At 41.3% G+C, this 21,286-nt stretch overlaps 1 protein-coding gene across 7 annotated transcripts in view; it reads right to left on the bottom strand.

Moving 5' to 3' along the window:
• The window catches only part of LOC126467984 (uncharacterized), a 119,876-nt gene that overhangs the window by 17,513 nt on the left and 81,077 nt on the right, over positions 1–21,286 (bottom strand). For 3 of the 7 annotated variants that reach the window (XM_050096519.1, XM_050096518.1, XM_050096516.1), the window contains 3 exons: positions 14,635–14,744; positions 6,457–6,596; positions 4,121–4,291 (listed from right to left, as the gene is read on the bottom strand). In XM_050096519.1, coding sequence (XP_049952476.1) covers positions 4,121–4,291; positions 6,457–6,596; positions 14,635–14,744 — 421 coding nt within the window. Of the gene's footprint in view, positions 1–4,120; positions 4,292–6,456; positions 6,597–14,634; positions 14,832–21,286 lie in introns of all 7 variants that reach the window. The other 4 variants (XM_050096511.1, XM_050096510.1, XM_050096515.1 and 1 more) reach the window with 2 other exon arrangements.

The following is a 21,286-nucleotide window of genomic DNA, read 5'->3' on the forward strand; positions in this document are numbered from 1 at the left end:
TGTTGCATAAAAATAAGAAAATAAAAGATAAAACTGTACTTAGTCTAATAATTTGGTCTTATATATTATTTTCATTGCATGAAACAAAGATTGCCAGGCAATGGTTTTTAAAGAACTGCATTGAGACTGTTCGATATTCAATACAATATATTACAGGAGCAAAGTATAAAGGTTCTCTGGGCATTAGGGAATGCACTAACTTAGGCAGTATCTTAACTCAAGTTCTACAAACTAGTTCAAAACACACACATCTAACAAAGCACAGAGCACAGCACACAACACAAACATCACAACAAAATTAGTTTTTTATTTATTTCTTAGTATTATGACTTTAATTTAAACAATGGAAGATAATTAGGAAATAGAGTGTACTGTTTTAGTAACAAATGAGATAAATTGAAATGCTTTAACAATTTTTTCTTAAGGATTTCATTGATAACTAGTTTATTGTTTATTCTTAAGTCTTATATTAATTTAGAAGCTTTCCAAATGTTCACTCCTAATAGAACTTCCCAAAAAGAGTTCTTGTTTATCGATAAATGATTACTTAACACAGCCATTGTACCTGTCAATTTCAAGAGATGGAACATGCATAATATATAACATAACCGAAAAGAATATTCATATGAGAGCTGCAGTAACTGTCATCAGCTAGATCAGTGCCCTTACAGAGTCATATATTCAAATTTAATTCTTCATAACAATCTATGCATACATCTGTGATGATTCCAGAATAACTTTAGTCCACAAGAAATAAAAACATCGTAACAGAAAAATCTGAGGCCATTCTGAGTATTACATCAATAAAGGACCACTGGAATTATCGTCTGTCTTAGGCAAACTGTTAAATACAATGCGGAAATGGCAGGCAGCTTCCCATAGCCCTCGCAAAAAATCATAATAGTGTAAGATCAAAATAAATTATGTTAATCTGTTAACATACGTGCTATCTCAAAATCAGATTGCAGTAAAAATGTATATATGAGAGGCAGTTAATTATAACCACCCTAGCATCAGCTAGTATAGTGATAAATGTCATATACCTCAAGAGGATACTGTCCCTTGTTGCTGTTCTCAAGACGAGTGTGGAATTTATTATTCCCCTAGATTACAGTTTGGTACACAAAATACTTGCGTGTTCTGTAGATATAAGCCACTTCTAATAATATCACAGGACATTAAACCCTAATTTACTTCTTTTTCCTTCTTCTACAGGTATCAGAGATGTCCTCAACAGACCATCTCATTGTTCATGAGATGTACTGTATATTGCTTCCCAACAAGATATTACTGATACTGTTTAACATTTATTCAAATCTGAGACACATCATGTTACTTAAAATCCGTCTTGATTGCAAATTTTTTTATTCATATGACCGGTTTCGGTTCATTCAGAACCATCTTCAGATCTGATATTTCAGTTACAGGAGTAACCCATCCAAATCCAGCAACTTTCACATGCTTGCACTTTAAAAGATAATCACAATTTTCATTATCAGGAGCTAAATATTTGCCAGGATCAATGTGTTTTGCCTTTTATGAAGTATCTGGCTTACTATTGGTAGAGTGATATTAACTGGGATGAGATCTGGATGCAAAAGTGTGGCCAACAGACAGTGGAGAGAGTGAACTGCTATCTCCCAAGACAGAATCACAGGGTGGAAGAAATATGGAGGTTGCACACAACAGTGTCCTATCCCTTTTAAATTATATATTTAATTTTGATTTTCTGTGTGTGCTCTGTATCTAGTACCCAGTCCCAGATGTCAATAAGATAAAATCCGCTATCTCTTTTAAATTTACTTATACACATTCATGTTTCTACTACTTCTTTGTTTATAGAGCTCCAAGAAGATAAATTATGAGATAATGTCTTCATATTTTGAGGGAAGATCTTACATCTTTTTGGAAGTCTAAGTTTTACTGTTGCTGCCCTTTCTAAAGTTGTGAATTGGAGATGGTGTAAACTGGCTGCTGACCTTCACTGTCCGCTTCCTGCATTTGCACAGGTAGGCTAAATCCAACTCCTGATGATGTCATTCCACCAACAGTAAGCCAGACCACTATTAAACAAGATACACACATCAGTCTCAGAAGTCAGCCATCTTCTGATAGTGAAGCTGGAGAATATTTTCAAAAGCTTGAGTTATAACTCAAACATGACATGGCTTTAACATCAAGAGAATTCTGTACATGAATGCTGCCACAAAACACTCCAAGGCTGTACCACTGCCAATAATAAGTACACTAACAATACTTAATAAATACATGTACGATCCAGTCATATTAATGTGACCACTGTCTATGTTTGACGTCAACGTGCAATAAACACTTACTACAGAAGGTGGCAGCACTAGCAGTGGAGGGTATGTATAGCGTATTGAGGGGACACAGGAAACAATACAGTCATCGTAATGCAGAAACGGAATGATTTGCTGATATCCAAAAGGGTATGATCATTGGCTTTTGGGCCAAGGGTGGAAGCATTTGTGAAATGGCTAAGTTTTTAAACCATCTGTGTGTCGCTGTGGTTAAAGAATGCCATGCATGGCAAAATGGCACTGTCCAAAACTGATGCAGAGGCAATTGTGGTGCACCACAGATCATAGATAACAGGGGTGAAAGATGGCTGCTGAGATGTGTACAGGCAAACAGATGTGCAGCTGTTGAGCAACTGACCACCAAGATAAACCTAGAGGCTACCAACAGTGTCTTTTCAATGGCCGTTGAGTGAACATTGTTGTGTATGGGCCTCTGCAGTTGGCACTTGGTCCATGCACCCATGCTGACTACTGTTCGTTGGCTACAAAGGCTGGAATTTATACACCAGTACTGCAGCTGGAGGTCCATTGAGTGGTCGCAGGTGGCCTTTTCTGATGAATCACATTTTACAGCCCATCAGGCATATACAGCATGGAACGTTTGAAAGCAAACACCCTACAACAATCATTGAGAGGGTACACACCAAAGGAGGTGGCATTATGGTCTGGGGAATGTTTTGTTGGCATTCCCTGCATGATCTTGTCATTCTGGAAGGCACAATGGATCAACACAAGTATGGGTCTATCATTGGGGAGCATGGTCCCCCTAGATGCAGCTGGTTTTCCATGGCATGATGGCAACTAACAGCAGGACAATGCAAATGTGTCACAAAGCTGTACGTGTGTGGTTTGGAGAACACCACAGCCGGGGTGGCCGAGCGGTTCTAGGCGCTACAGTCTGGAACTGCGCGACCGCTATGGTCGCAGGTTCGAATCCTGCCTCAGGCATGGATGTGTGTGGTATCCTTAGGTTAGTTAGGTTTAAGTAGTTCTAAGTTCTAGGGACTGATGACCTCAGAAGTGAAGTCCCATAGTGCTCAGAGCCATTTTTGAACCTGGCCACCAAACTCATAAGATTTAAACCCAGTTGAGAATCTATGGGACCACCTTGATCAGGCTGTTCACACCACAGATCTTCAGCCAAGAAACTTAATGCAGCTGGCCATGACACCAGAGTCAGCACAGCTCGACATCCCATTTGATACCTTCCAGAACCTCACCGACTCTCATCCTGCATGTCTTGCAGCAGTCCATCTGGAAAGGTGCTTAATCAGGCTTTTGAGAGGTGACTGGACAATTTAATTGCTGAAGGCAACAGCATGTCACCTCTAATATGATCATGCCTAGTGAAGCACTATGTTCAAACCAAATGTTGGGTTGATGACAGCTTTACCCCGGTATTGCCGAAACGGAATTTGCAACAGTATTTCTGCAAGAAGCAAGGTATTTCATAGCGAGAACATGATTACATCTACACTGATTGAAGCAAAACATGGTATGTACAGCACCTTCCACTGTTCACAGTTAATGTAGTATAGTCTGCTGTTCGTGATACAACGAAAAATTTCATATTAATAATAAAAGAAAATGGTCCTGTTTTTGGGATAGGCCTATTACATAACTCAAGAAGATCTGATGGGTATTAATTTCATGCAACGTGAATCAGACACCTAAGCACCTTTTGTTATAATCCATACAGAGGAATTATGGGTCAACAATAACAGTACTGCAGCTCTCATTGAACTCGCATCACGGGCACCTTGGCAAGCCTGCACCTGAAGAGCGGAGACCTCATGTACCTTTTTCCTCGACTACCGGGCTCTTGGCGGCCTCGCGCATTCTCTCGTAGTGTGACAGCATCTTGACGTTGTTCCTGATGTAGTCCCCGTTGTTCTCATGGGAAGCGAGTGGTCGCCGCCTGGAGAAGGCCTTCCCGCCAGCGTACGTGACGCACGCCAGGTGGCCTTTGCCTGCAAGAAGCCATCGCCGATCAGCATAGGCCCACGGCCTTGCTGCCCTCAACATGCTTCACTGATGCTCCATCCCTGCCCCCGCCGATTTGTGATTGTGACAACTTTTTGTTTTTTCCCCTAAACAAATGGGCTCGATTCTGATTTTCAACTTCATCAATGTAATTGCCAGTGCTATTCATTGCTGTCTTTATATGGTTGCCCAGTCAAGAACTTCACTGACATACAGGGTCAATCACCTCAACCTTGCATCCTATTAAGGCATGAACAGCTCTAGGTATTGAACCGAGATTTTCGATAAATGGTAGTAAAAGAGGGATATGTAATTTTGTTGTATGAGTAAGGCTTGTAACTCTTGGATTACCCAAATTACTGATGCAAGTTTTTTCCCTTGCTTTTTGAGCGATGTAAGTTTTTAACGGCGTTCGTAGCCTCTTGAAAACACAAGTATGGTGATACAATGTCTGCCAATGTTGGTGTTAAAACTTTCAGCAAAAATATCCAATAAATGTGCTACAATGAAATCAAATGTCTGGAATCGGCTGTCGCTGTATAAACTCTGCAGTGGAGCTCTCTATTGCTTTCCACATCTCACTGTCAATACTTGATGGGGTTAATCATCATTTTAGGCGGCTGGCTAGCTAAAATTGATCTCATTGTACCTACAGATTGCAGTTGATAACTCCCTCAGAGGACCAGCATCACTCAATTTAAGATTACTTCAAAAAGATTACTCGATCACGATGCGCAAAATAAAACTCAACACAGAATATTAAGAACAATGCCTGTGTACACAGTATTATATGTATGTCTGGGGAAGGTTGGTGACCATACGAAACAATTGAATATCGGCTCCAGATCATACACCGTCTTGCGACTTCTGTTGCTGCCTATCAGCCACTGTGCAGTGTGTCAGCTTGGAAAGTGTGAATACAGTAACATTTGTCAAAAACATCGTTTCCATACTTCAAATCGTTCAGAAAATATAAGGCGTGCAAGTTTTAGGCGATTCACCCTAGATTTGAGCCTTCATGTTAGTAAATTGATGAAAGAGTGACATTGAACCTAGTGTGATAAGATACAAAATGCTGATTATTTCGGACTGCAGGAGAAAATTGAAGAATGGTAAGAAAATAACTGATTGGCAATGTTAATATTTTACACAAGGCGTCGCTAACTGTAATGATTTGCCCTACATCTAAGCTTTCACTACTCTTCAGTAACACAGTGCTAACCTCTCACCTCACTCAGTAGCCTTCCCCATCATGAATAAAAATACACACGCTGATCTACAAAATGTAAGTTTTTTTTTTCGTTTCACGGAACCAATTATCACGCTTTCATTTGTCTATGACTTCAGTTGCTTTTGCAATAGCTCCAATATAGAAGCTGCATGCGAAAGGAATGCCAAAATGCAGCAATGGCCAAATTACGTTTTGTTTTCAAAGAAGCGTAATCCATAAAGAGAAAACTGCAGAAGAATTCTCATGTAGCGGTACCGGAAAGTAAAAAATTAAATACACAAAATTTCGTTCAGAAATGACGAAAAGCCCGCTCCCTCCCTCTTCCTGAAAAAACGTAATTGTGTTTATGTGTATCGGGAATGAGTGGAAACCATAAAAAATTATGAATGACTCGTTCCATGTTCTTGAGGGTTCTCCTAAGAGAGGGAACCTACGGAACATCAAGAGTGTATATTTGGTGGGGGCAACTCTCTTGTTTCAACGTACCACAGTATTTTAGCGTTTAGACGATACCGTAGCGTGTCCTGTTACGAACCCCAGGTCTTCCAACATTGCTGTACGTGTGATACGAATTTATTTTAAATTGTCACAGGTTATTACAGCGTGTAATGATGAACAAGCGACGCCATAAGCATTCGCACCAGTTGAGAATCGATGTCGTATGCAGTAATTTTATTTTAACACGCAATAAATTAAAACACATATCGAGTTTCGTCTTTAAACCATTTCGGTTGGCAAGATAGGTTTTTCTCGCAGGTGTTTGATTTACGACTGCGTACCAGTGACATAAGCTGTTTGAGACAGAGAAACTGAGAGAAGAGAGTGACAGCAGACAGAAGAGAGTTTAGCAAAGACGAAGAGCGCGCGTCCCTCAGCGCTGCAGCATGCTGTTGCGAGTATCACACGTGATACGATACGTACCGATGTTGGCGCGAGAGCCTGGCTCGTTGTAGTAGGAGCGGCTGAGCACTTCGTGCTGCACGTCACGCAGACCCAGCAGCCGTTGGATGTACATGTCAGACGTGATGCGCGGCGGCAGAGGCAGCTCCTCGTACTCATACCTGTCCACCAGACAACACGAAAATCCTCAAATGTGCAATGCTCTCTGCGCAAGTCTACAGAAGCGTGCAGAAAGAACATTGTGTAATGCTGACAACCGAACATCTTGATGAAGCCTCTTAGCTAGAGATTTTGCAGTTACAGGACAATACGTATAGACTCCACTCTTCGTGGCATCTGTGGTTAATAACAAGAATGAATTTAAAATGAACTCTGCAATTCACAACGACAGTACGATAAGTAAAAATAATTTTCAAATAGACTATGCATTCCACTCTAGGGTTCATACTGAAGTTTTATAGTCTGGTGCAAAAGTCTCTAACAGGTTGCCAGTAAATATCAGGCAGGAAACTGTAAATCCACAGATGTGAGAACTGTGGTGGGGAAGGCGAATGGTCGGTTTATTGGGAGGATTTTAGGAAAGAGTGGTTCACCTGTAAAGGAGACTGCATATAGGACGCTGGTGTGACCTATTCTTATATACTGCACCAGTGTTTTGGATCCGTACGAGCTTGGACTGAAGGATGACATCAAAGCAATTCAGATGTGGGTGGCTAGATTTGTTACCAGTAGGTTCGAGCAACACATAAATGTTACAGAGATGCTTCAGGAACTCAAATGGGAATTCCTGAAGGGAATGTGATGTTCTTTTCAAGAAACACTATTGACAGAATTTAGAGAACCAGAATTTGAAGCTGACTGCTAAAAGAGACATGAGAAGTTAGGGCACATAGGGAGGCATATAGACTGTTGTTTCTCCCTCGCTCTGTTTGCGAATCGAACAGGAAAGGAAATGACAATTAGTGGTACAGGGTACCCTCCACCAGCTTGTGGAGTATCTGTGTAGATGTAGATTTAGATGTAGAATACCTTGAAATGGCAGTGGGCTGGCCACGTCACTCAAAGAAAAGATGGCAGGTGGTCAAAAAAGTACTAGATTGGAGTCCAGTTTACCACTAGAGACCACAGTGAAGACCACTGAACAGATGGGACAGAGACTTAAGAATGACAGCCGGGGTGAACTGGCAACGGGAAACTCAAGATTGGTAGAAATGGAAGAACCTGGAGAGATTCTATTCTGCACGCTGACTGAAAGAGGCCACATCAACAAGTGACAGAACCTTGATGATGATGATGAAACTATAAGAAAAGTGAATGAAAATGGAAATGAGAGTTAAAAAGCGAAAAACTGATTGTATTACCACACTATAAAGAAGTGTGCAACCCACTTAGAGTCCAGAATGTATTCAGTAAAGTAACCTACATTTCCCAAGAACAGTATTACAAAACAAGTTTAATAAATTACGATTCTCGTTGTTTTTTATTTATGTTCTGCAAGTATTCGTGGGGATACGGAGATCAACGGTAACTGCTACTAAATGAAGTAATTCATTTTCCATAGCAAAACTTATCGACATGGTGGCGTTAGTACTGGTTGAAATTACTCCTATAGCCATTCCAAGCGGATGTACTTTTATTGTGCTGCACATTTCCCTTCATACTATAACCCCCTACATATCTCTCCCATGGGTATCGTGAGCAAAATATTAGATTAATTACAGCACGCACAGAGACATGTAAACGGTCATTCTTCACACGCTCCATACGTGAATGGAAGGGGAAAAGCCTTTGTAACTGGTACAGTGGGAAGTTTCCTCTGCCACACACTTTGGAGTGGTTTGCGAAGTGCAGATGTAGGTATAGATGAGCTTGGCAGGTTCAAGGCAAGCTACTGATAGTGGTGAGACCGCATGCAACGGATCGTTGTGATCCGTCGCTTAAGTACAAGGTGCCATGGCTCACTTGTCTCAACACATACACACCAATTTCTTTCCAAGATGAAATTCCTACTTTCTGTAACTGTTACCATCTTGGATCGTGTAATTCTCGATTCCAATGAGTTCTCGATTTTTGCTAAAACCAACCTCGGTTCTCAGATTGCGGTTTTTGGTTTCCGTGTCTCAGTTCTCGCTTTTCAGTTCTTGGATGTGTTCTCATTTCTGTTGTCAAAAGGAGACCATAGTTCTCGGATGGCAGATTTGTGTTTGTTTTAATTTTGTTCATTTTACCCCCTAGTACGGGAGTTCCAACAACAGCACTGACTTATTCACTTGTTATACACACTCCAGTCACATTAACGTGACCACCGCCTATGTTAGACGTCAAGTGCAATAACTACTTACAAGTGGCAGGCGACAGCACTAGCAGTGGAGAATATATAAAACGTGTCGGGGGGGAGGGGGGGGGGTTACGCGAAAAACAGTGCAGTCATTGTCATAATGCGGAAACGGAGTGATTTATCTTGACGTCCCAAAGACCACGTTCATTGGCTGAGGATGGAAGCATTTCCAAAACGGCTGAGTTGGTAAACTTTTCGCATGACACTCTGGTGACAGTATTCTGTGCATGGTCGAATGCACCAAGGCAACTGTAGTGCACCACGAGCCATAGATGACTGGGGTGAACGATAGCTGCAGAGATGTGTATGGGCAAAGACATGCAACTGTTGAGCAGCTGACCACTCACATGAACCAAGGGGCTACCAACAGTGTCTCCTCAGTGACCATTCAGCGTATGAGCCTCTGCAGCAGGCGTCTGGTTCATGCACCCACGTTGACTGCGGTTCATCGTCGATGAAGGCTAGAATTTGCACGCCAATACCTCAACTGGATGTACACTGAGTGGCGACATGTGACCTTTTCAGATGACTCATGTTTTATGCTAAAAATGGACAGACAACTGTTGGTGTGTGTCGCTGTGCAACAGTATTCATGATAATACAATGAAGGCTTTCACGACTGGATGTTTCAGCTGCCGAGAATTCTTCCAGGTTATATGGCAGTGGTCCATGGAACTCTTCTATCACCGACGATTCGACCAAAGCTACGTTGGACATCTTCAGAGGTGCTCCTGGTTGTGCTCTGTCTTGCCGACTGACGAATCGGACGCCGAAGAACGGCCTCAATACTGTGGAAAGTGGGCGTGGTCTGGATTTCATGTGACAGCAGAGATAAACCTTGTCAAGGATAAAATATAACTATCGATTATAGTACATCAAAGATGAAAACTTATCATCGATTCTGTAGCGCCACTGTCCATATACGAGGGCTATGCCGAAAGTTTTTAGCAGCCCCTCAACCGTAAGGCGGAGGACAATGGGATTGTTTTCATTCGAAAGAGCGATGTTTTTCGACCTTGGGACGTGCGCGCGCAGCCCCTGGCTGGCGGTGATCCCCCCACAGCGTGGTAAGAAAGCACAGGCAGTGCTGAGTCAGAGACGGCGCAGGATGGAGCTGTCGCGCCGCGACTTTCGCGCCATGATTTTTTACGATTATAAAAAGGGTTTAAGTGCCAAGGAATGCCATTCTTCTTTGCTATGTGTTTTTGGTGAAGCTTCCCCTTCCAGGGCCACAGTTGGAAATTGGTTTCGCGAGTTTTCGAGGGGTCGGCAGTCAATTGAAGATGAACCTCGTCCAGGTCGGCCTGCAACAGCTGTGACTCCTGAAAACATTGAAGCTGTGAGGAAAATGGTCAAAGAAGATCCACATCTTACATTTTGCGACATTGAAGGGACCCTAAATATTGGATCAACAGCAGCATAGACCATCGTTCATAGTCACTTAGGCCTTACTAAGAGATGTGCCCATCGGGTGCCACATTCCCTGACAGAAAGCCAAAAGGAGGCGAGAGTGGACTGGTGTGGTTTCATGCTCGAAAAATTCAATGGAGGGAAGTCCAAAGACACCAACAATATCGTCACAAGTGATGAAACGTGGGTCTACCATTATGAACCTGAAACGAAGAGACAGTCTTCTGTGTGGTGCTTTCCAGGGGAGGAACCACCCACAAAAGTTTGAAGTCGTAGCACTTTCTTGACAAAGATTGGGCATCTCACCTCTGTGACCTTGGACAAACGTTGTACAGTCAATGCTGAATGGTACGTGAACGATTGTCTTCCAAAAGTCATTGCCACATGGAAGTCACAGCATCCAAAGTCCAAGAAGTGGGCACCTTCTGCTGCATCACGACAATGCATCTGCGCACAGGGCTGCCAGAACGATGGACTTTCTGGAGAAGGAAAAAGTGCGAGCGTTACCCCATACTCGCTACTCACCTGACCTGGCCCCCTGTGACTTCTTTCTGTTCCCTAAGACTAAGGAAAATGTGGTGTCACCGCCAGACACCACACTTGCTAGGTGGTAGCTTAAATCGGCCGTGGTCCATTTAGTACATGTCAGACCCGCGTGTCGCCACTGTGTGATCGCAGACCGAGCGCCACCACAAGGCAGGTCTCGAGATACGGAATAGCACTCGCCCCAGTTGTACGACGACTTTGCTAGCGACTACACTGACGAAGCCTTTCTCTCATTTGCCGAGAGACAGTTAGAATAGCCTTCAGCTAAGTCAATGGCTACGACCTAGCAAGGCGCCATTAGCCTTACATAGTTTGATAGTTATCGTATGAAATGTCTCATCAAGAACGATGTATACAACAAGGACGATTAAAAGTTAAGTAATAGCAGCTACGTACTTTTCTTGCTACCATTTATTACGTATCCTGTTTCAGACCTCTATCTAGCCTAAGTGAGATTATGCGTGCCTTTCAGCTGCTTCAGTGTGGCGTAGCTGTCTTGTTACGCCACAACAGAAAAAATTAGAGGGCAGCGGTTTTCATCAGATGAAGAGGCCATTGCAGTGTAGAGAGCGCACTAAGTGACATCCCAAAAGAAGCTTGGACCGACACATTTCCTAAGTGGTTTCAGAGAATGGAAAAATGTATACACGCTAATGGAGAGTATTTTGAAAAGTTGTAAACGTTTTTTGCAAATAAATTTTTTTTTCACACATTGTGCTACAAACTTTCGGCATAGCCCTTGTATCTCTGAGTTTCATAGCTTCTTCTTTTCTGTTAAAATTATCCCCATGTTTATAAATTTCGATGGCTTCTCTATATAGCTGTGGATAATAGTTCGTCATAGTACATAAAACTTCAGTTTCCGAACATTTCACTACATGATCACCCAACTGAAGAGCATGTTCCGCCATGGCTGACTTGTCTGTTTTCCCTAGTCGGCAAAGACTTTTATGTTCCTCCAACCATGTATTCACACTTCTCTTTGTAGTTCCAATGTAGACCCTACCACATCTACACGGAATCTTGTATACACCACTTGCAGACAGAGGGGGACGTTTATCCTTAACGGAACGAAGTGCTTGGCTTATTTTCTTAGTTAGTCTGAAAATCGGTCGATGTTATGTTTCCTTAAAATCTTGCCGATTTGATCCGTTACATTTTTGATGAAGGGTGGAGAAACCGTGTTCTCCCATCTCTGTGTCCTATCGTTGTACTTAAGCCCCCTGTTATTCGGTCGCAAAACTCTATTTATTTCCTTATTAGAGCACCCATTATTCTCAAAAGCCTGCTTTAACAACGGCTACGCACACCTTTAGCGCATGGTAAGTTGCAAAGGTTTAAACGCGCCGTAACAACGAAAGAAGGTCCTTTTAAAAGGTGGCAGCACTAGTCCCAACTTTCAAGCGCAAGGTGGAAATGGCTGCCGCCAATACATCTTGGAAATCATATTCGCGAGCTATAGTGAGGCGTTACCGTAGAAACATAAACAATACTGAGTTACGTGACTTGTCGCTGTTGTAGCACGGACTTTCCGCGCCGAGTCCACCTCAACTGTTACGGCTCTTAGACCAGTATTACACTATCAAATTTCTTTGTCAAAGCTGATATGTCAAATACTTATGTCAAAGAAATTTGATCGTGTGATAAGGAACTTTGTCAAATGTCGCCTGTCGTCAAATAAATATGATCAAATCTAGGGCCTCGCCGTAGATTTAATCATAAAAGTCGTTTGTCTTCTGTTCACTGCAATGTGAAATGTAACCGCTTGGAGCGCTGGTGTCGCCACAGCTATTTGACGTCTCTGTAGTGTGTTTGTAAATATGGCTTAAAAGTTGGTGTGTTCCTTCGATTCATTTTTTTTATATTTTTAATAAACTTGCCTCGTCAAGGTTGGGAGTGAGCAAGGGGCACAGTGTATGCTATTAATTGTGTGTTGATGGGCACGTAGAATGTGCTGCAGGTGACTTCATGTCCACAATTACAGCTACAGCCATCCACCTCTACATCTGGAAACATCCAGGCAGCTTTTCAGCAAGCTGGATTAGAGTATAGAAAATAAAAAATTCTTTCTTAGCTTTCCATTCTACTTTGTTTATCCTTGAACTCTAGATTCCACAAGTTAAAAAGCGCTTCATCTGTTTCGTACTTTTTATTAATTTTGTCGTTGTTGGAACACTAATTACATTATTCAAAAATAAAAATAGTTCTTATTGCTCATATATTGTACTAAACATTTATTTACATTCACATATTGCCCCTTCAGTGCTTTATAAGTCGCTTCACACCTTTCTGGAATTATTTTGGTTAATGTGTAATGTGATAGACGAGTGCTGTGTTGTAAACTAGAGTAGCTCTCTCCTGTGTCAAGAAATTCCAGTGTCACAGTTTGCCTGTCTTCTGCACGTAAAGCATTTCTCAAAAAGAGTATTCTCTTTTGTAACATGAGAAGCCACTTTACTGAGCAAAGACTGAAATACACTCTCACCCATTGGTAAGTAATTTACGTCCTCCATTAGCAGCTCTCGAGACACATTTTGCTGAATGCTTTTATTATCTCAACATAATACCTATGGCTTCATCGAAATACAGTATGTTTCCTTTTTTTCCGCCGCTTTTCTTCCAAATACACACACAATGCAACTGTCGTCCTAGCAACTGCAGCGCATAATAAGAGGTTGTTGTCTGCCATCTTGAAATTTGATGTAAAATATGACGACAGTGTAATATGGTATTACACTGTATTCTAAAGATTTTCTTTGAAAACGGTTTGAGTAAGGTTTATTTATATTACTTACATTCACTGGTGTTTGTGTTCCACCATGGGATACAACAACTTCAAAGTGAACAAACGTCCATTGTTGAGAAGATCGCAATTTTTGTTAATGTGCGTTGTCTTCTTAAGAACAGATTAGAGGGTAATTTCATGTCACTAAAGACGAAAAAGGTCTTGATAAGTGTTAGGGAGGAGGGCCTTGATAAAGAAGCTGACAATTTTGAGCAGGAGGCTGTTTCGTTCTATGGCGAATGTCTGGGGTATTTAGATAAATGGTGTGTGTCCTTCTCAGAACTCAGTTGTTTTAGGTGGTTAAGTTTAAATGATAAAGTATGCATGGATGATGTACAAAAGTGTGTACAGTTCTTGAGTGGTGATGTCAAGTATTGTGATGAGATATGTAATGTGAACCAGTTTTTGCAGCACATAGCTCTTAACTTGAGAAATTGTCCTTTAATGATAAGTGGATTAGACATTTTAGTGGTAGCAAGCATGAGGACTGCCATTCTAAACTGTTGAAACTAATTCAGTATTTTTTTGCTATTCCTGCACATAATGCTAATGTTGAAAGAGTATTTTCACTAATAAGAGCACAGTGGACAGATGAAAGGAACAGATTATCTATTGATTCGGTCAAAGGTATTGTTTTTGTAAAGTATATTTTAAAAACTTCAGTTGTTCGGAATTTTTTGATTATATTTCAAACAAGCTAAATGTTTTGCACAGGATTAGTTCTTCAGAGAAATATAACTGACTGCTGTTGATTATCATATTTAACATTGTATGTGTCAGAATTAACAATAATATATTAATGTATATGCCTGTGGGTATTATAAATATCATTTAAATTTGAAATATACATAATTTTTTTCATTTAGCGATAATGTCCTACATTCTTGACAAATGTCCTACATTTTTTACCATTGTATCCTACATTTCCATTAGATAATCTGATAACCCTAGTAATACCTCCTTTTAGCGCGACATCAAATATCTTTGTCAAACAAATTTGACGAATATTTGATCATATCTTTGATCAAATTTTTGCCAAAGAAATATGATAGTGTAATACCGTCCTTAATGGGGAGGGAGGGACGGAAGGAGAGAGACGGAGGGAGAGAGAGAGACTCACCCCGTGGTGATGACGGGCAGCGGCCTCAGGGCCCTGGGCACCGGCGTGTGGATGCGCTTGAGCAGGTGCGCCGCTTGGCCACGGATGGCGCGCGCCTCGTCGTCGAACGACTGCAACAAACGGAAACTGTCCTGCCTACAGCGGGTCAGCAAGAGAGCAGGCCAGAAGCGACGGCCGTCTGCAAACAGGGCAGCGACCTGACAGTCAAACAAGATACCACATTCAATACACACTAACAGCGTACCCAAGATCTGTGGAAACTTATGTTAGTTTTGTGCAATGTGGACGGACGTACAAAACGAAGACAGTTTATTACAAAACAATTCTCTAGATATACAGGGTGTCACAAAAATAACTGTACAACTTTGAAAATTCGTACAAACTTATTTATACGACTTACAGACTTAGGCTTGGTTCCATCTTGAAGGAAAAATAGATGAAGTGCTTGCATCACGTGGTTCACTAGTGCAGAATCACGCCACCGCAAGCGCTAGTGGCAGTTACAGCAAAGATGGCTGCTTTAACAAATCTCGAGTGTGCCCAGTGCCCACTATGTGTTTTGGTTTGACGAGTGGGAGTCTGCAGCAATCGTGCAACGTAATTTTCGTAGAGTGTGGTAAAGAACCTCCCAGTAGGCATGCTGTTTATGAGTGGCGTAACTTTTATTGAAACTGTATGTCCAGTAAGGCATAACAAATCCTCTGGTTGTCCCCATGTGTCGATCAGTGTCCTAGAGCAAGTGAAACAAAGCCCTGTGAACAGTCCTACAAAATAGATCTGGCACGTTTCTCTAGAGCTTGGCATACCAAAAATGTCTCTCTGGCGTTTGTTAAGAAAATAGCTGTAAATCAAAGTTTGCAATGGTACAAGAACTAAAAAATACTGATAAAACTGCTCGTAAGGATTTTTGTGTGGCAATGTTATATCGATTGGACGACGAAGTTTCATTGGAAAGTTAATCTTTAGTGATGAGTCCACTTTTCACTTAAAAGTTTGGAGTCCAAGCCAGAGCATAGCTCGGGCCACATCACGGTGTTCAAAAGACTGTACTCAAGTATAGCTCGGGCCGCGATTTTCTAGACGCATGAGCCACGTGTTGCTCGAAAATTGGACTGGGACTCATTTCGTATGAAAACAGTGTGGACGTCTCGCTGACTGTCCCTTGATAAGTGCTGCCTTCTGTTGTCAACTGCTAGACTTATTTCGAAAGAAATATTAGCGAATGTAACAGCCGCTTTCGCGGATGGCTGAGCCTAATTGCGGTCACACTCATGTAATTTCGTGAATGTACTCGTTAGGTTTTGCAGTTTGCTGTAATTCTGCCACAAATACATCACGTTTGTTGAGTGACGGATATGTTGTGCCTGTTCTTTGTGACATGTCTTAAAAAACGGACACCATTTTGATCCAGCAGCCTCTATGAATTAAGACTCAGCGTCTGTAATTCCTTTGTGTTTTGTTGAGTGAGCAAGAAATTACTCTTGAAGATATGTCAATCATACATGTGCAAGTAACGCTTTAAATAATGACGGAGATGGCGAGTCTCCACAGCACAGTATTCCTCTAAGTGTCCAGTCTTCAAAGTGCTAAGTGATAAAATTAGTAAACTGTAGGGCTTGGGGCAGTGAAAATCCACGAAAATTCTGGAACATGAATGTCATAGCCCAAAATTGAATGTGTTTTGTGCGTTGAGCAAGAGCAAAGTTTATGGACCTTTTTTTCCAAGAGAGAACTGTCAACAGAATAGCGTACTCTGATATACCGGAAAAGTTTCTAATCACACAGATTCCCTAGAACGCAGTTTATGCAAGATGGCTGTCTGCCACACTACATCTCAGACGTCCTGGATTTCTTAAATGGCCCCCTTCCATGTAAATGGATGGACTGAGGTGCTCCAATATCATGGCCCCCATTTGCTCCGAACCTGACATCTCTTTATTTTTTCTTTCGGGTTCATCAAGGATACTGTCTTTGTTCCATCTTTACCAGCTTCTCTACCAGAGTTCAGAACTAGAATCCACCTCGTAATTCAATAAGCCACACCTGACATGCTGCAGCGAGTTTGGCAAGAAATCAAATTCAAATGGGATGTGTGCTGCATAACCAATGGAAGTCACATTGAGCCTGTTTCGGTATAAGGTAAAAAACGTGATGTATTTGTGTATAAAATGACATCGAAACCACGTCTGTAAGTTAAATGGATTAATCAGTGTGAGCTTTCAAAGTTGTCGAGTCCTTTGTCATATACCCATTACTAATATTACCACTTTACAATAGGTATCTTCTACCTACATTGTACGTAAATGAGATAGAATACTTTTCGAAAAACATCATCATCACCTTTGAATGTTAAAACTATTTATTCATAAATCCACTATTGAAAGCACATGCCATTATTTTTTAAAAATATATAAATGTGTGCAGGGTGAAACTGAACTCCACTGATAAAATTTCTGGGGTTATTCAGGGATATTATCTGAGTATTTTGGGATAAGGGACCTATGATCTCTAGTGGATCGTTACAGAACAACTGCATTTCCTTTGATTTGTTACACTCATTTATCTTTGTATCTGTATTACACAATAGCGCAAATGTCGATGATATGCACTGTTTGTCTGGTTTGGAAACAAAACTGTTCCATTCACTCACGGTACTTGTGTTGACAATACTTGTCCACTTTACTCTTCACCTTCGAACTTGGTTTCAGCACTATTCGGTTCCGTTTTGGGTTTGTCTTTTCAGCAGCGTTAGTTGCTCATTAACAATGATATGCAGCAGGACTGATAGGTCTACTGATGAAGAATTGGGTGATAAGTACCTCGTGTGAGGTTTACTGAATGCAGTGGGAGAGTAGCACACTGATGCTATGCTGATTTATACCCATCTGTAACACCAACCACATCACAACTGTTTTACATCAGTCTAAAAGCTGTTGTACTATTCTGTGTTTTGTGGTAATTACTCATTACAGGCTTTTTGACTGTTGTGCATGTCTTTTCGTAAAAGCAAAAGGAAACGGGGATAAAAACAATAAATCATAATTGCATTATTACTCTGTCATGAGCTATTGCAAGCCATGGATGCATTACACAAAAATACTCAGAAAATATCCGTGAACAAAATGTCGCTGCAGTTTGGGTTCACCCAGTATATGTCATCATCACAATCAAAAGCTGAGTATTTAACGTTGTAGTATCTTTTGGATAAATAACATTAATAATACATGATCACTGTATGATAAACAATGCGACTGCCAATCATTCCCCTCTTAACACTTAGGTGGCTGAAAGCCTGTATGTTTAAATAATTTGTGAAGCTTTTTGGAGAGACAAAACCCAGGTGTCAGCCAGCAATCCTCTGGGGTGTAGGAGGGAAGTTGTGGGCGATCTGTGAGAGAGTTGGTGTCTATAGAGTTATGGTTTCGATGTCGGAACCTAGTCATCAGTAGTTGACTTATTCTTGTATACAGGATACCTAGAAAAATATGCAGATGTATTCCCATACGACAGTGTGAAATTATAATCAGTTTTTGTGGTGTTTATAGGTCGTCTCGCTCTTTGATTATAGAGGCTGTGATGTCAGTTGCGCCGACGTCAAATGGGACTCCGTTGTGGTGTGTTCCGGCTGCAGCCGCAATAAGGCTTCGCACGACATCACGGTATCTTCGACAACGAGACGAAGTTCGTTTCAGTTTTATTATGATGCTCTTGCTCTTCATAAATAGGTAGCGATAACTGTTGTGTATAAGAGCATGCAAAGGGGCTGTAGAGCAACATCCGTATACATTCCCTGAAATAAAACCGTGCAGTTCAATGTTCGAAGATTCATGTGCAGGCCATTTCCTTCCAAAACCTGCCGCTGCCAGTACGTCCACAACTAATTGCGTCGTAACAAATGGAGATGTTCTGAGGCAACTTAACCCATTCCAAATAAACTGCAGAGCCGTGTAAATTACCGCTAGTGTGCTTGTAAGACGTTAAGTCATTGAGGATAAACGGGGTTCAAGTTTACCTTGCGCAACGCCTATTGCCTCAGAGAGGCATGTTGCCAGGAGAGTCGGCTTGGGCGTCTTCCAATTGCTCCAGATACCATCTGCCGGTCTAAATAGCAGACACCTACTCTTGACTGCCTCCGCTGCTGCAGCCAACCGTTGGCTTTGTCTCAGGAGTGTCGACAGTGCCTTCCTTTGCAATGACGCATAACAAAAAATGGCTAGCTGAAGACCTTTTATCATTTTTTACATTGAGAGAGAAGTGATTATACCTGAAACCAATCCCCGCTGGGAAATAAAATCATATTTCGCGGGAACTCTATGGTGGGGCAAGAGTTATTCGTTGAAAGCAAACATCATATGATGCAGCTTCAAAAACGTTGAATATTAATTAAAAATGAATATTAATTAAAAATACGATCCAGACGTCCGAGAAATGTCAGTTAGAACTCAGCCTTAAAACAAAAGCAGGACGAGCGAAACAAGTCTGAAAGCTTCCAGTGAATATTTCAATAGACTAGGAGCTCCAGAATAAGATTTTCACTCTGCATTGGGGTATGCGCTGATGCGAAACTTCCTGCCAGATTAAAACTGTGTGCCGGGCCGAGACTCGAACTCAGGACCTTTGTCTTTTGCGGGCAAGTGCTCTACCACCTCAGCTACCCAAGCACGATTCACGCCCTGTCCTCACTGCTTTACTTCTGCCAGTACCTCGTCTCCTACCTTCCAAACTTCACAGAAGCTCTCCTGCATACCTTGCAGAACTAGCACTCCTGGAAGAAAGGGTATTACGGAGACACGGATTAGCCACAGCCTGGGACATGTTTCCAGAATGAGATTTTCACCCTGCAGAGGACTGTGTGCTGATTTAAACTTCGTGGCAGATTAAAACTGTGTGCCGGACCGAGTCTCGAACTCGGGACCTTTGCCTTTCGCGGGCAAGTGCTCTACCATGTGAGCTATCCAAGCACGACTCACGCCCCGTCCGCACAGCTTTACTTCTGCCAGTGCCTCGTCTCCTACCTCCCAAACTTCATAGAAGTTCTCGACTAGGAGCTCATTCGTAAACTACAAAGACAACAATTAATCACAAATTAAAAATCTGAACTGTGTAGTTTTTCGTGTACATGTGGTGTTTTCTAAGTATGTCTCTACCGCAACAACTGTTACAAACTAAATAAAAAAATATTTACTGACTACTGATTGAAAGCTTACACGATCTTATCTCGGTACTGAGAAATACAGCATGCTGTTGCAATAAAAATAAATATATGTGCTCAATGGACAGCTGACCTGATCTTATTTGTCAGCTCTGAGCACTGCGTCAGGCAAATAAACATTTCTGCTTAGTGTCATGACATCGTGATCTTCAGTTTCCTCGTCTGCTATTGTGAACAACGAGATATCTGGCGTTTCCAGATCAATTAGGAATTTCATTTCTCGAAGTACCAAATGGTGCTTCTACATACATCTTTCAACCCACTTCCTTATCATTTGTCATTTAGGTTTTTGCAACTCTTTGCGGAAATGCGTTCACACCGAACTGAATTTCGCTCGGTCTCCGCAGAAAGAGCTATGTATTGCGCAATACAACCCTTTAGGGGTGCTCACGCGATCAATTTTTATTGCGCGTTACTGAGTATTGTAAAATGATATTGACCATCTCAGAGGGATAATAACGGTTTCCGCAGTATATTGAAGGACACTGCAGAGCTTTAAAAATACTCTTGCTTACTCAAAATATTGCGCAACATATTGTACTGTGTAATGGTAGCATTGCTCAAAACACGCCAGTTCCTGCTGAGAGTTCGTAATTTACAGATATGAACAACTTATCCGGTGACGCCGTAAGAGTATGAATACACCAGGGAAGACAGAGGAAAGGAATTGTCAAAGTGAGCACCTGGGTTACATATTTAATACTCATCTAGTAATTATCTGTAGAAGATTTCGACAAAAATATATTACTATAGGCCACAGTGTAGAAAATGAAATCTGTTGAATATAAGGACTGAGACTTGAAATGTGAAGCACAGAATGTCCTACTGAAATTCTACAAATAACAAATTACTCAAGTACTTCCAATGTTTGAAGTAATTACACAACAAGGTGCTACTCTATGTTTTGCAAATTTGTATATTATTCATATCAAATTTTATAGTTTCTGATAATGAACCAATTAAATAATAGCAGTAAACTTCAATGTAATGTACATAAGTACAAATACATTCTTTATTTTATTATTCCCTCAAAATCCACTTTTACGGCTTTACACCTTGGTGTATTTTTCAAGTAGGTGCAAATAGCTTCGCAGTTTTCCATCACAATACAACTGATAGTAGTTGGTGCAGTGAATGTTGAAATTTGAGGCCTTTAAAAGTTTTTCCAGTTGCAAGGTAATCTGCATCTACCTCTATACTCTCAAACCACCAAGGAGTGCATGGCAAAGGGGACGTCCTATTGTGGTAGTTATTAGGGTTTCTTCCCATTCCATTCACGCATGGAGTGCGGGAAGAATTATTGTTCGAATACCTCTGTGCATGCTGTAATTATTTAATCTTATCCCCACAATCCTTTTGAGAGCGATACGTAAGGGTTGTAGTATATTCCTAGAGTCATCAATTAAAGACAGTTCTTGAAACTTTGTTAGTAGACTTTCT

Source organism: Schistocerca serialis, chromosome 1 (assembly GCF_023864345.2).
Source record: "Schistocerca serialis cubense isolate TAMUIC-IGC-003099 chromosome 1, iqSchSeri2.2, whole genome shotgun sequence".
In the NCBI taxonomy this organism is placed as follows: Eukaryota; Metazoa; Arthropoda; class Insecta; order Orthoptera; family Acrididae; genus Schistocerca; species Schistocerca serialis.